A 13,929-nucleotide genomic window follows, 5' to 3' on the forward strand; every position below is an offset into this window, starting at 1 on the left:
GCCATGCAACAGCCCCACCTGCCTGAGAACCCTAAGGTGACAATAAAGCATTCATGCTCAGGGGGAAGCCACAGCCTCCTGGTACCTCACTAGAGGGGACCCCAGTAGTGGAGTAGTGGAGAAGGGCTGGGACCTGCAGAGAAGGGAGGTTTCCAACTGTGCATGGGGCTGGGAACTACCAGAAGGGGGTGCTGCTGTCTGCAGGTCAAGTCGCCCACACTGAACACTCCCCTCCATGAGACCTCTCTCGGACCTGGGCAGACGGCCCCTCCCCATCCAAACAGTCTTGGCAGCTATTCCCAGGCCTAAAATGCCACCACTGGTGCATACTTCTTTTGCGGACAGGTAATACCACGAAGTGACTTTGCCTCCAAAAAGAATGAGTCTAGCCAAAACTTCCTGGGCCCATCTGCAAAGGACCGGGCATTCTCAGGGCCCTGGAGAACAAAAATCCTGCTGGCCTCTGGTGTCCACTGGAAGTTTTATTTCTTTAGGATTTTATCCCAACCAGTCGTTTAAAAACCAAGTAACACAGACCTGGGGGGTAGGGATTGGGAACTGCACCTCCCTCCTCCTCACCATGGACGGCAGTGGGAAAGAGGGAGGGAACAGGAGAGGTGGCTAAAGCGAGACCGCAGCAGCAGTCATTGGGACAGCTACATCACAGAGCCAGCTCCCTCCTCTCTTAGGCCCTGGCTAGGGCCCCTATGGCTTGGGGTGGAGGGATGGGTAGAACGCACCCCAGGGCCTCCCCCATCCCTCCTCAGATAGCCTCCTTGGGGGCTCAACCCATTTCTTCTGGCAGGAGACTGAGGCACACAGAGAGGAGGAAGTGGGAGAGGAGGACGCTGGACAGGCAGGGAGGTGGCACAAATGAGGTGAGAGGCGTGGGCGAGGCTGCAGCGTGGAGGCCCTTGGACCCTTCACCTCCATGCCCACCCCCGGGAAGGGTGAGGAAGCCACACCATCACGCAGCATTTGGGGAGATGAGGTGGGGTTTAAGGCTGAGGGGCTCCGAGGCAGGTGGGGGCGAGGGCCTCAGTCGAAGCCGTGCCAGTCACTGTGCTCCGAGTCGTATTCTAGCTCAGCACCCACGCACTTGACACCATCTAGCAGCATGGGTGTGCCGTGGTGTCGGTCTGCAAGGCAGGTGACAAGTCAGTATGCCAGGCTGGCTCCTGGCCCCACCTACTCCAAGGGGCCTCCTCTGCCTTCCCTCCCGGCTCTGCTAGGGCATGGTTGGGGATGGGCCGGGACAAGAATCCCTTTCTCAGACTCAAGGAGGGTGGAAACTCCTTGCAGCCAAGCTGGTGCCTCCCTCCTCTAGCCAGACCCGGGCCTGGAGCTCTCACCCATGACGCGTGCCTGCACCGTCACGCGCACGCAGGTGCCGGTGCCACCTTCGCAGGCTAGCAGCATCTCCTCCTTGAGGACACCCTCCTTGTGCGCCGAGTACTCACACTTGACGCTGTAACCTGCCCAGGCGATCAGCAAGTCTGCAGCCTCCCGCCCCCACCCCCCAGCACTCACTGACCCCCCACCCCCCACCAAGACCTCCAGAGGAGTGAGGATGGCCCAGAACCCATCCCCCCAGGGCTGGGCACACAGACCTCTGGAACTTCCCATTCTTCATGGAGCTCTACCTGCCTCCGCCTGCAGGCCAGGGGTCATACTCAGACTTCCAAGAGGTAGGATTCCCCAAAAAGGCAGGCAGGGAGAGAGGGTGATGGGGAGGGGAAAGGAGGGGCAGGGCAGGGCTTGAGCAGATCGAGTGGCAAGAGGCAAAGGCCTGAGGGGGGGCTTGCTCAGTCCACTCAAGCGCAAGGTCATGAGGTGGAGGTAGGGGGAAATGAAACTGAAGCTGGGGCTTTGGTACATGGTGAAACTGATACTCCAGCCTTTGGGAGAAGGGGGAGGGTGGTACTGAAGCTGGCAGGGTATGGAGAAGCAGCCCCAAGCCCAAGCCCAGGTCTGGCGGGTACTGGCAGGTAGCTGCCCAGAGTTCCTGAGGTTCCAGTAGGTTTTTCCTGAGGTACAGGCAGAGCGAGGGCTAGAGGCCCAGAGCCAGTTCCTCAGTGGCTCCCATCATCCCACTGAGGTAACTATCAGGCGATAAGCAGACATAGGCCAACTGTGTGCGCCCAAGGACTTCTGTCCAGGGAGGGAGGCCAAGTTGCCACACTGCAAGCCCATAAAGAGGCATCATGTCCCCTGATCGCTGAGCTGCCCATCAGCTGTAGGTGGGGGGAAGGACATACCCCATGCTCTCACTCCCACTCACACCCAGGCCCTGCTGGGGGAGGGCAGGCTCCCAGCACCCGAGCAGGGGACGCACCTTCTGGAATGGGCAGGACGCTGAGGAGCTTGAGGTGCAGGCTGGGGACAGGCGCCTCGCGGACGTCCTTGCTCAGCCTGCGCACTGGGGGCAGGGTGAAGGTGATCTCGTACCTGTGCAGGATCTTCAGGAAGCCAACCTGCAGCAGGAGGGGTGGGGGAAGGAGGCACCTTCACTTACAGTCTCCCCCAGGGCCCACCCAGGTCGTGCCACTAAAGATCCTGTGGGGCCCTGCCCTTGCTTCCTTGACAATCCCAGGGGAGCCTGACTGCCTCCATCACTCTAGCTGGTCCACACCCCTGGCCTGGTAGCTCAGGCCCTTTCTCCAAGGACCCCATCCCTACAGCTTGGCCCACACACTCCTCAGCATCTGTCTCATTGGCCCTGAAGCTCCTTGGTGGCCCATTTTATAGATGGTGAAATGGAAGCCAGGAAATGACTGGCTGAAGGCCACAGTGTGGTCAGGGTATAGTCCTCCCTGGGCCTCTTGGCTATTCCTGCCACACATGGCACACAGCAAGGCACCAGCCACTGCCCACAGAGGAGGCTCAAAGCCCACGACAAGGGCCATCCACCTGCCCCCACCACTACCAGCACGTGTCCAGAGCCAACAGCCCAGGGACGCTGGTCCTCTAGTCACTCATCGTGGGGCCACCAGCCAACACAGACAGCACAAGACAGAGGATGGGATAGAATTAGAAAAACAGACACTATAGAGACACAGATGTAGAGAACAAACATATGGACACCAAGTGGGGAAAGTGGGGATGAACTGGGAGACTGGGATACCAAATTGTACGCTCTAAATATATGCAGTTTATTGTATGTTAACTGTATCTCAATAAAAGTTCTTAAAAAAGAAGAAAAACAGACACTAGACCAGCTGTGTCAGTCCAGAGCCGGCCCACAAGACTGGCACCAGCCACGGAACCTGGGCTCCGGCCTGCCCTGCTGGCCCATGAACATGGGTGCCCACCTGCCCACTCAAAGGCTCACTGTGTCCAATGGCCCTGATTCATGGCCCGAGGAATTTCTGTTGTTCATACACAGAGCTTGGCCATCCTTGGAAAGTCCAGTCGTGTGAAGGGTCACAGGCCAGGGTGGCTGTTGGGCTGGCAGGCTGAGTGGAGCGCCAGTCCGGGAGGTGCAGGGGGCATGCTGTATCTACAGCTCACATGGGCACACACTTTCCTGCTCAGCTGCAGGAAATGGATAGCACTGTCCTCTGGGGGAGCATTTAGCCTTTCAGTGGGATCAGGATGATGTCACTGCCTGATAAAGCTCAGTCCCTGTGGCCCCCACACTCTGCTGGTAGAGGGCACACCTCTCAAGAGGGCTTTCTGGTTGTACCTGCCAGTGGTGACCCTGTGACTCAGCTGTATCGCTTGCAGAATTTTCCAGAGGAATACTCAGAGATGTGCCAAAAAAAATACTCATCACTGCCCTATGTACAAAACTGTAACACCAGGAACAGGGAAGCAGCTAAATCAATGGGGATACACACAGTGGAATGCCAGGCAGCTGTAAAATCTCATGGGAAGTTATTTACTGACAGAGGCAGGAGATGGTTCACAACAAAGCAAGTGAAAAACAGCGTGTACACTGTGATGTCTTTCGTTTCTGGAAACAAAGCTAAAAAAGAAACTGGAATAACACACATCAAAATATTAACCACAGTTATTTCTGGATGGTATAACTGTGGGTACTTTTAAATTTCTCTGTCGTTTTCTCTATCTTCCAAATTTTCTCTAATAGATATGAATGGATTTTGCAATGGAAGGCAGGGAGCTATTTTTGAAAGTTTGGGTTCATTCTGTTTATTCCCTTGGGGAAGTCGTCAGCTCTTGGAGAAAGAGCAAGGATTTTAGAGTTGGGCAGAAACAGGTATGACACTGGGCCCCTCCTCACGGTGGTCTCGATAAATCAGACGCCACCCCCTCACCCTCACTGCCATGCCCTTCAGGGCTCAACTCTGGAGACCTGGTTTCTTGTCCAACCTGAGGGCCTCACTCCCTGTTTCCCCCATTCCATCCCCTCCAGAGACTTCCTCCTGCCCCTCCCCAAGTGGATGTGGGATCCAGCTGTGAGTGTCCCAGCAGTGGAGGAGCCCAGGGTGGGTGAGGTGTGGCCACTAGGAGAGGAGGAGAGGGGAGGAACGTGGGGTTGATAAACACTGCTGCAGAGAGCCTAAATCAGCCAGAGTCCTGCAAAGGAGAGTCAATAAAGTCCCACCGTGGCATCAGCATCATCAGCCTCACACCTCAGCGACATACACACGTCCTTCCGTTTCCAACTCTTTGGGGTATAAATTGTCTCTACTTCCGAGAAGGGAAACTGAGGCGATCTGCCCAAGGTCAGGCCTGGGTTCAGGTGCCACCGCAGCCTTGACACCTGCCTTCCAACCGCAGTGGTGGGGGTGACGGTGATGGCAGCCCCACTCCCATTCAAGTGACACCCTAGGTGCACGCATCGCGCCGCGATCTCACACTTCCCATTTTACAGAGGCAGCGACCAAAGCCCAGGGAAGAACAAAGATGCGTCTATGGAGCCAGCTTAGAGGAAGTGGAACAGGCCCAGGAAGCCAGGCAGGGCCGGGGAGAAGGTAGAGGCAATAAGGCCGAGAATGGGGGCGAGGTGCGCACATACCTTGACCAGAAAGCTGCTGTCGCTCTCCTGGGTGACCATGACCACAGAGTCACGCAGCTGCTCATCAAAGTGGACGTGGCTCTGGGAGCCTTCGGCATCATGGCCTGTCGCAAAGCGGATACTCCGGACTCTGGACTTACTGCCTACGAAGAGAGCGGGAAAGAGCTCCAGGGGCTGCTGCCTGCGCGTCTCCCCAGGAAGGTACTCCACCATGCCGCCGCCCTGCCCCTGCGCCTGCCCTTCACCTCACCCAGCAGCCCCTGCCGGGCTAGGACAGTGGAGACCATCAGGCTCGAGGCGCCCACCTGCCCCTATCTGCTCAGGCCTCCCACAGAAAATACGCATCCTGGGAGTGGGTTTGGGGGCGATTCACGGATTAGCTAATATGACCCTTCACTTAGAGGGAATGGGGCTGACAGGGAAGAGACTGTCCTCCCAGCGCTAACCAAAACCCTGCCCTGTGCTCTCCTTCACAGTGCCAAGCTCCCCATCTCTTCCGAGGTGTCATTACCTGAGGCCCCCTGCCTGCCCCTCCTGCCGACCCAGCTTGAGAAGGGAGAAGGGCAGAGACAGGAAGGGGCTCTGTGGGAGCTGCCTGGGGGTGGGAGGAACAAAGAGGGTCAAAAACCACACTCAGCCCGCCTAGAAGGGGCTGCAGCTGCCTCTGAACCTCATCGCTGGTCACTGGCAGGTAAAAAGGAAGAACCCAAAGGAGCCTCCGGGACCCTTCCAGAGATGCCTTTCCCTCCTCTGCTTAACCCCCACATGGCCCTCAGCTGTCCTCAGCTGGGTCCGGTTCTCCAAGGCCAGGAAGCCAGGGAGTTAAGGCAGGCAGAGCAGGGGGAGGGGGGCTGAGGGCCTGGGCCAGGGTAGGCTAGGCCTGAAACAGGCCCATCTTGCCAAGAGCATGACCCCAACCCCTCTGACCGCCACAGCCCCTAGGGTTCCCAAGAGCCCTGCTCAGAGTCCTTTGGTGGGAGGGCCTGGGCCAGCCCTTGCCTGGGTTCTTGCACACTCACTGGAGGCCCAGGGCACCAGCCTGGCACTTCCACATTCCCTACTGAGCTCCCCAGACTTGACCCTCATATCCTACCAGGCCTCTCTTGCCTAAAACCTTCTATGAGGGCTTCTGGACTCTGAATGAAACCCAAATTCCCTTCCACAACCTGCTGTGGCCCTACTCACCTCAGCTGCCTCAGGGCTCACCCCAAGTCCCTTATGCCCCAACGCCCACAGTGGAACAGGGAGGCTGAAACGTGGGGCCGTGAGGGCACACACCTCCACAGAGCAGCACACCAAGGAGCCAGCAGGGGTCCCAAGTTCCCTGTTAGGGCTTGGGTGTCCCCAGCACAAACACTGGTGTAAAATTACTGATGTAATTCATATCTTACATTTAGACAGACACACACACTCACAGAGCCAACGCAGGCCCCACATGCAACAATGCCCCTTCCCACCAGGGCCCGCTGGAAGACTCTACAAACCCCGCCAGACCAGGCAGGCACTCACCCTTGTTGGCTGCAGCCATGGACGCCCTCCCTGCCACAGGGTGAGACACGCAGCTCCCGCCAGACACCACCGGTCAAGCTCAGCAGCCTCCCATGCTCCAGGGACACCAGCAGGAGCCTGAGGCGTGCCGAGTGGGGAGAGCAGGGGTCAGGGCCACCGATGGGCCTGTGGCTGGGGGAGAGCAGAGATTTCCCTTTAGGAAGGACCCAAACCCCTGCTGCTCTCAGGAGCCCAAATGGTACCTGCATCCCCTAGCAGAGGGGGCTTCTGCCCGCCCCTCCTCCACCCACTCCCCACATTCACCAAGGGCCCTCACCCTTGCCTGACACACTACTGACCCAGGGCCCGGCCAGCATGGACTGAGCTGTGCTTCTGGGGGCCAAAGCACCAGCACAGCACTGTTGTGCCCAGCCCACCTGAGGCTGGTGGAAGAGGCAGCCCGCAAAGGAAGGGGACTTCACTGGCACATTCCCCAGGCCAGTTCTGGTGCTGGTGACCCAAGGGTTGGCCCATCCCAGACACACAAGCTGTACCATCCTACATCCAGAGGCCACCGTATTTACGTTGCACAAAAGGGTCCGAACAGAGTTAACAGTATGCTTGGAGGGGGGCAAATATGGGAGCTCACGTAATACAACATGTCCTTAGAGCTTTCCCTCTTGGTGATCGGTCAGGACCATATATAGAACAGACACCATGAAGAGGTGGCCACCCATCGAAAACCACCATTCAGACTCTGGCTTGATTACTCTCTGGCTGGCCTCCCAGCTCAGCTCCCCAAGGGCAGTCTCAGGGCAGAGGCCATAGGAGGCGGCCCCAGGAAGCCTGTGTGAGCAGCCCAGCCTTTGATAGACTGGGCTGAGACCATCTCAGCATCAGAAATAATAATAAGTGCAATTGATGGAAACAGATGGAATGACATAAAATCAGAGCATTCACAGAAATTACAAAAAAAGAGAGAGAAAGCAAAACAAACCAAATCCTCATTTGTCACTACTGACAGCAGCAATGCCCTCTCTACTCTGAAAACTGGCACTAAAGAGAACTAATTCAGCCTGTCTCTCGGCCTGCCCTGGCGGTTGAAGGACAGCTCTTCTTTTGGCTGTCCTCTACTCGTGTGAGGCAGCACCAAGTCCCGGCATCGCTAACAGGGCAGTCCTGCCCCAAATGTCTAAGCTGCATCTAACAAGCCCCTAGAACTCTAACTTCCAGCTTACCAAAAACACAGAGGCCAGCAGAACAAATTACGTGACTCCACGAGAGAGCAAGGAGACAGACCCAGAAGGCAGGATACTCTACAGGACAACTGACCTAATTTTTTTTTCCAAACTGCAAGAAGAAAGGAGGTTGTTCTAGATAGGGGATGGGCCAACTACAGCCTGTGATGCTGCCACTGTTTTTTGTAAAGTTTTACTGCCACACAACTCATTTGCTCGTTTGTTTACATGTTGTCTAGAATTGCTTCTGTTTTGTTTGTTTGTTTTGCCATGCCATGCGGCTTGCGGAATCTTAGTTCCCAGACCAGGCATTGAACCCAGGCCCAGCAGTGAAAGTGCCAGGACCTAACCACTGGACCACCCGGGAATTCCCTAAAATTGCTTTTGCACTAAAGCAAAACGACTTTGAGTAGTTGCCGCAGAGGCCACACAGCCTGCAAAGTCTATAATATTTACTACCTGGCCCTTCACAGAAAAAGTTTGCCAACCACTGTTCTAAATTAACACACAAAGAGACCAAGAAGACAGGATACTCTATGGGATAACTGACCTCATTTTTTCCATCACGTCAGTTTCAAGAAGAAAAATAACTGGGGTAGGGGATTTCTAACTATCTATAAAAAGAGACATTTGGGGATAACTGGGAAATGTGAATGAGTGGGACTGGATCTTAGATGACATTAAGAAATAAGAGTTGATAATTTAGGTGAGACAATGGAATTGGATTATATAGAGAAGTATGTCCTTATTTGTCAGAGATACACATTAAAGTAGAAATAAATGAAGCATGAATGACCTTGGCTAGTCCAGGGAATGAAGAGAAACCAGGGGGTGGCCTCAGAGTTGGGGCTGGGCTTGTGGGGGGCATGATCTCAAGGCCCCTCAGGTTCCAAGCTGCCCTAGGAGCAGGCCTCACCTCCCTCCCCACTTCCCAATGCAAGAGAAGCCCACCCAGGCCCAAGCCTGGCCTCAAGAGCAGGGCGAATAGCTTGGGTACCAGGAGCCCCCGTAGAAGGAGGCCTCAGGAGGTGCAGGGAAGGGCAAGGCTTGGGTCTCAGGAATGCAGGAGTGGCCAGGGCAGGAACAGCCCCAGCCCAGCACTCTGGGGTCACTCCAGAAGGGCAGCCCCTGAGCCCTGGAATGCTCAGCTGTCCCCAGAGAGCCTGGCCCTTGGAGAGAGGCCTGCCCTATCCACCCACTCCAGCCACCACCTGAAGCTGCAGACTCAGAGCATGTGAAACACAGCCAAGAGCAAGCGGCTGAGAGCAACGGGCCCCTCCTCCTACCTTGGGCAGAGGTCACTCCAGCCACACCTCTGCAGCCAGGGGAAATGACAAGATCCCCTCCATTTCACAGGACACTTCCTGCGAGGCCCGGATGAAACTCTTAAACAGTAGCTGGTGAGCAAAGGCTCCTGAGACTCTTGCTGAAACTCTGTTCACTTCATAAAACCCCAGTACATGCAGGGCCCGTTCCTGTCTTCCTCCCCAGTCCACTGCCTGTTGCCTACCTGCCTGCTTTCACCCAGGCCATCCCCTCTGCCTGGAACAAGCCTGTCCCCCATCCACACCTCAGCCTGGGTCTCAGCTCCAGAGGACCTTTTTCAGGCCTATCCACACCCATCCCGGGGTAGGCCTGAAAATCTTTAAAAAGGATCCCCTTTTGCACTTCTGGGATCATTTGATATCTAGGTCCCCCACCTTGACAAGGGCCGTAACTTTGTTTTTTGCCAAACACTGTGTCCCCAGCACCCAGCTCAGCACCTGGCAGGGAGCAGCTGTGCTCAGTTTATATTTGTTAAATGAATGACTGACCAAACTAAGGGGAGCCCGAGCGTGGGCCTCAGCTGGGCCCTCTAGGCGGATGTGGCACAGCAGGGCCCAGAGCTCTCAGAAGAGGAACTCCCCACCCCACCCTTTCAGCCAACCCCTGCCCTGGAGGGCACTTCCTTCCCCCATCTCAGAGTGGGGCCTCACGCTGGGCATCTTCTAGCCTGGCCACAATCTGCTGTTACCTGCCCCCCACCCCCAACCTTGAAATGGAAGGTCCACTGAGGGCAGGACCCGTGTCTCTTGCACTGCCCGGAGCTCAGGACAGAGCAAGCACTCGGGCACTGTCTTGTAACCCTTGGGCAATGAGAACACAGAGGGAGGAGGCAAGTGACTTCAGGGGCCCAGAGAAGGCTGGAAAAAGCTCCTTTCCCAGCAGAAAGCCTCACTGGTCACTGTCCCCTGTGAGCCAGATTCTGATCCATACACAATTCTTTTTTTCTCATGTAATAAGTTCATTATCATTTACTTTAAAAAAAAAAAATTATTTATTTATTTATTGGCTTTGTTGGGTCTTCATTGCTGTGCACGGGCTTTCTCTAGTTGCGGAGAGGGGGGGCTACTCTTCCTTGTGGTGCATGGGCTTCTCATTGCAGTGGCTTCTCTTATTGTAGAGCACGGGCTCTAGGCGTGTGGGCTTCAGCTGTTGTGGCACGTGGGCTTAACAGTTGTGGCTCGCAGGCTCTAGAGCACAGGCTCAGTAGTTGTGGTGCACAGGCTTAGTTGCTCTGTGGCATGTGGGATCTTCGTGGACCAGGGATCAAACCCATGTCCCCTGCTTTGGCAGGCGGATTCTTAACCAATGTGCCACCAGGGAAGCCCCACACAGAGCCACAGCTATTGAGCCCACATGCCACAACTAGAGAAGCTGCTGTAATGAGAAGCCTGTGCACCACAATAAAGAGCAGCCCCCAGTCGCTGCAACCAGAGAAAGCCCGCACGCAGCAACAAAGATGCAATGCAGCCAAAAAATAAATAAATAAATTTATTTTAAAAAAAAAATCAGGAGGAGAGGGCATCGGGCCTCCTCTTGTGGCAGCTGTGTCCACAGGGAACCACTAGGCCCCCTAGAAACCCCAGGCCTCCTCCTGTGCCAGCCAAGTCTTGATCATGGCCCAAGCAGCACAGCCCCCAAGAAGCAGCAGGGACGTGGTGAAGACCATGTGCTCCAGAGCCCCCCAGTCCTGTTTTAAATTCAGGCTGCATGGCAAAGTTACTCCGCGTCTCTGTGCCTTGGTTTCCTCATCTGCAACACAGAAATAAGCAGTGGCCTGTTCTTCAGTAGGTTTGGTGCAGCTGGTGCCTGAAGCTCTGTGACAGCCCTCCCCACTCCACCCCCACCTGTGCAGAACAAATCCCCCGAAGGACTGGTTTCTGCAGCAATTTCAGCATCAAAGAGGCACTTCAGGGCAATCCTGGAACAGTCAGGAATGGCAGTCAGGGTGGGCCCCAGGAACTTTGGCCTTCTCAGAAAACAGCTCAAGGGTTGAGGAGCCTCCCTCTCCCTTCCCTCATCCTGCCTTTCCCCTTCCCCACTACCAGGCCAGCCAGGTCTCCAGGGATTGCCAAAGAGCAGACTGCTGGGAGCTCACTGTTCCCCCCAACCAGAAGGACTCATAAAGATGCGAAGAATATACTTCCTGGGAAATGCCCCCACTCTGGCAGAAAGAAAAAAAAAAAGACACCGCCACCCTTTAGATGGGCTGTCAATAGGTCAGGGGTGGTACCAAGGAGAGTCATGGGATGGGGAGGGCTGGGAAGCTGGAACAAGGGCCTTTGGGGACTCCAGCTCTCAGTTACTCTCAGGGAAATTAGCAGAGCCTTCTCTCTGGGAAACAGAGAGCTCCCAGCTCAGGTACCTCTCAGCTTTAGAGAGAAAGGGTGCTTCGAGGTTATCCCACCCAGGGCAGGGCTCAGCCAGGCCCAGTGGCGCCTCTGGCACAAGGAGCAGGAACAGGGAAATGGCAGCTAGGTAGATGGACAGTTACACAAGAACCCAGAGTTCTTAGGCCCCTAGATTCCTGCCCTGCACACAGGGTGCTAGCTGCTACTCCAGCCTGTCCCACACTGGGGTCTAAGGCTGAAGGGAGGGCCAAAGACAATCTGTCCATGGCAAAGTGGAGCTCCAGAACCTGCCACTCTCTTGCCCTATACCCCACAGCTGCATCCTCACAGCACCTCTCTGCAGCCCCCAAACCCAAGGCATCACATGACCAGCCCCAGCGTGTCCTCTGCTTTGTGGCTAGGGACATGCTTCTTGGAGCCTTGTTTCTCATTCATTCCTCAGTCCCCATTCGCAACCTGTTCAAGGACTTTCTGAGCCAGGAACTCTACAATCTTCCACCCTCCCCACCCCAGCCCAGGGCTCAGTCCTGGCTTAAGCACTCAGTCGCACAGAAGCCTCTCATCAAAGCTCAAGCATGTAAAAAGAGCACCCACTGAGGTCACACTAACCTGCTGACTCCAGGACCTGACACAGGACTGGGCCCACATACCTAGAACAAGGCCTGGAAAGGCAAAGCTGGAGGTCAAGAGTTTTACATCAACTCAGTCTGGATGTGACTCCATTTCCTCCTCCCTCCATCAGGCCAAAGTTGCAAGGATAAGTATAGGTGTCCTCTCTCTCAAAAACGGGTGGGTGAACAGAGGAAGTGACCCCCACCATCTCACACGCTCCTGTCTCCCCAAGAAGTGCTGCGCTCCTCTCCCCAGCATCTCCTCCCCACAACCTCTCAAGCCCCCAGCTAGAGGGTGCTTAGGCCCTTCTAGCCTCCGCACTGCCTGCCCCACCCAGGCCCCAATGAGTAGAGGCCAGGCCAGGTCCAGGGAGTGACAGCTGCCTCTGACCTTCTTCAGCTCCCTGGGCAGAGAAACACCCTTCCCACACTTCCCAAAGCCAAGATTCAAGAGGAAAGGCAACCCAAGGCCTCCCTTCTCCGTCCACCAGGGTCCCTGCTCACTAACAGGAACACTGGTCCAGAACCCAAACGAACCCCTCCTGCTCTGTGATAACGGGGAGGTGATGGCCAAGCTCCCAGAGACATCAGGGGCCTGGGTACAGGAATCTGTATCCTCTCCGCCTCCGTCCCCGTGGGTGTGGCGCTCCCATCCCCACCCCACCCTCATCTTCTAAGGGGACAGATGCGGCTGGACGACCCCCCATCACAGCCCTCTCGGGCTGCGAGGCGGCGGCTCTGTCCCTCAGAGATAAACCTGTGCCGTCCTCACCCTCACCTCTGCTGACGCAGTACTCTCGGGAGCAGTCTGGGGAGCCCGTGCTCCCCAACATGACTGCCCTCCTCCCTGAAGGTTCCCAGCCAGGCGAGGTTCACAGAGGCTACTCGTCCAAGGTCACACAGAGAGGCGATGACAACTGGGGGGGGAGTTGCTGACGGCGCTGACCCCCTTAGGCCCCCGCCCCCACTGTGTCACACGTGCCCCCGACAGCGCCCCGAGGAACACTCCAGCTCTACCACCTAACGGTCACCTGCGGCCCTCGGGCCTGACATCTCCCCAGCTCTGGTGCCAGGGAGCCCTCCCCGGCCCGGCCCGGCCCTGACAGCGGAGCCCTCCAGCCCCAGCCGGATGGGGTCCCAGGCATCGACTACCTAGAACAGCGGCTCCGCTGGGACCCGGGAGGGGGCGGAAGGAAGAGCAGTCTCACCGTGCGGGGAGCACCCCGAGGCCGGACCGGGCCGGGCCGGGCAGGGACGACCACCGCGGCGGCGGCGGCGGCGACAGCAGGGGACCCAACACCGAACACTAGAGAGCCCCGCGCCGCCGCCGCCGCCCGCTTCAAGGGCACGCCCCCACTTCCGCCCATTGGTTGACCGAAGGGGTGGGGCGAGGGCGTTTCGGACCAATAAGCGGGCGCCAGAGAACCGCCAACGGGCGAAGCGCCTCTGCGTCACCCGCAGGAGCCCCTGAGGCTGCTCTGTACGAGCCCACGCCCCAGCGCCCTGCGAGTTCTCGCGATGAAGTCAGCCCGGGCGCTCGCTGAGGCCAGGGCCCAGGGTACCGCAGAAGCGAGAGAAGGCAGAAGTGCCCTTACTAGGCACTACGCGCGTTCGCTTTCAGCCTTGGGGTTTCCACCTCCCGTCGCCGCCCAACTGGGAAGTGGCGTCCCCTGGGCTCTGCCCCCTTTAGTGGCCGTGAGGTGGGTCTCAGAGCTAGGTGGGGCACCTGAAGGTCGCCTTTCTGCCAAGGTTCCCAAGCCCGCATTGGCAGTCGATACGGGCATCGCTAGGTCCTGTCCGGGAGCGGAAGAACCCTCCATTCTTCCCGCTCTGCGATCCCCGGGTTTCGGCATCTTCCCCTTCCGTCCCATCCCCCTGCCTCGGAGGGAGCGCTGCCCTGAGGACCTGAGACGCGTCCTGGGCGCCCGTCAGGCCAT

General features: G+C 57.0%; 1 protein-coding gene across 4 annotated transcripts; it reads right to left on the reverse strand.

Annotated features, from left to right (window-relative positions):
* Positions 1-464: 464 nt before the first annotated feature.
* On the reverse strand, positions 465-13,336 carry ADISSP (adipose secreted signaling protein). Of its 4 annotated transcripts, XM_057702168.1 has the most exons (7): positions 13,201-13,313; positions 11,991-12,043; positions 6,491-6,661; positions 4,982-5,124; positions 2,336-2,474; positions 1,353-1,475; positions 465-1,139 (listed from the first exon to the last, which is right to left on the reverse strand). In XM_057702168.1, exons 3-7 carry the CDS (start codon positions 6,507-6,509, stop codon positions 1,039-1,041), a joined length of 525 nt encoding a protein of 174 aa, XP_057558151.1. In that variant the 5' UTR covers positions 6,510-6,661; positions 11,991-12,043; positions 13,201-13,313; the 3' UTR covers positions 465-1,038. The 4 variants fall into 4 exon arrangements, with proteins under 4 accessions (XP_057558151.1, XP_057558152.1, XP_057558155.1 ...); XM_057702169.1 differs by lacking the exon at positions 11,991-12,043 and having other exon boundaries at positions 13,201-13,336; XM_057702172.1 differs by lacking the exon at positions 11,991-12,043 and having other exon boundaries at positions 6,491-6,655; positions 13,201-13,318.
* Between the last annotated feature and the right edge of the window lie 593 nt (positions 13,337-13,929).

This window comes from Hippopotamus amphibius, chromosome 12 (genome assembly GCF_030028045.1).
Source record: "Hippopotamus amphibius kiboko isolate mHipAmp2 chromosome 12, mHipAmp2.hap2, whole genome shotgun sequence".
Lineage (NCBI taxonomy): Eukaryota > Metazoa > Chordata > Mammalia > Artiodactyla > Hippopotamidae > Hippopotamus > Hippopotamus amphibius.

Coding starts and splice junctions, on each gene's coding strand:
- ADISSP (XM_057702169.1), bottom strand. Junction 2,475..4,981: donor ACAGCAGCTTTCTGGTCAAG/GTATGTGCGCAC, acceptor CTCCTGCTGCAG/GTTGGCTTCCTGAAGATCCT. Junction 1,476..2,335: donor CGTCCTGCCCATTCCAGAAG/GTGCGTCCCCTG, acceptor TCGCCTGGGCAG/GTTACAGCGTCAAGTGTGAG.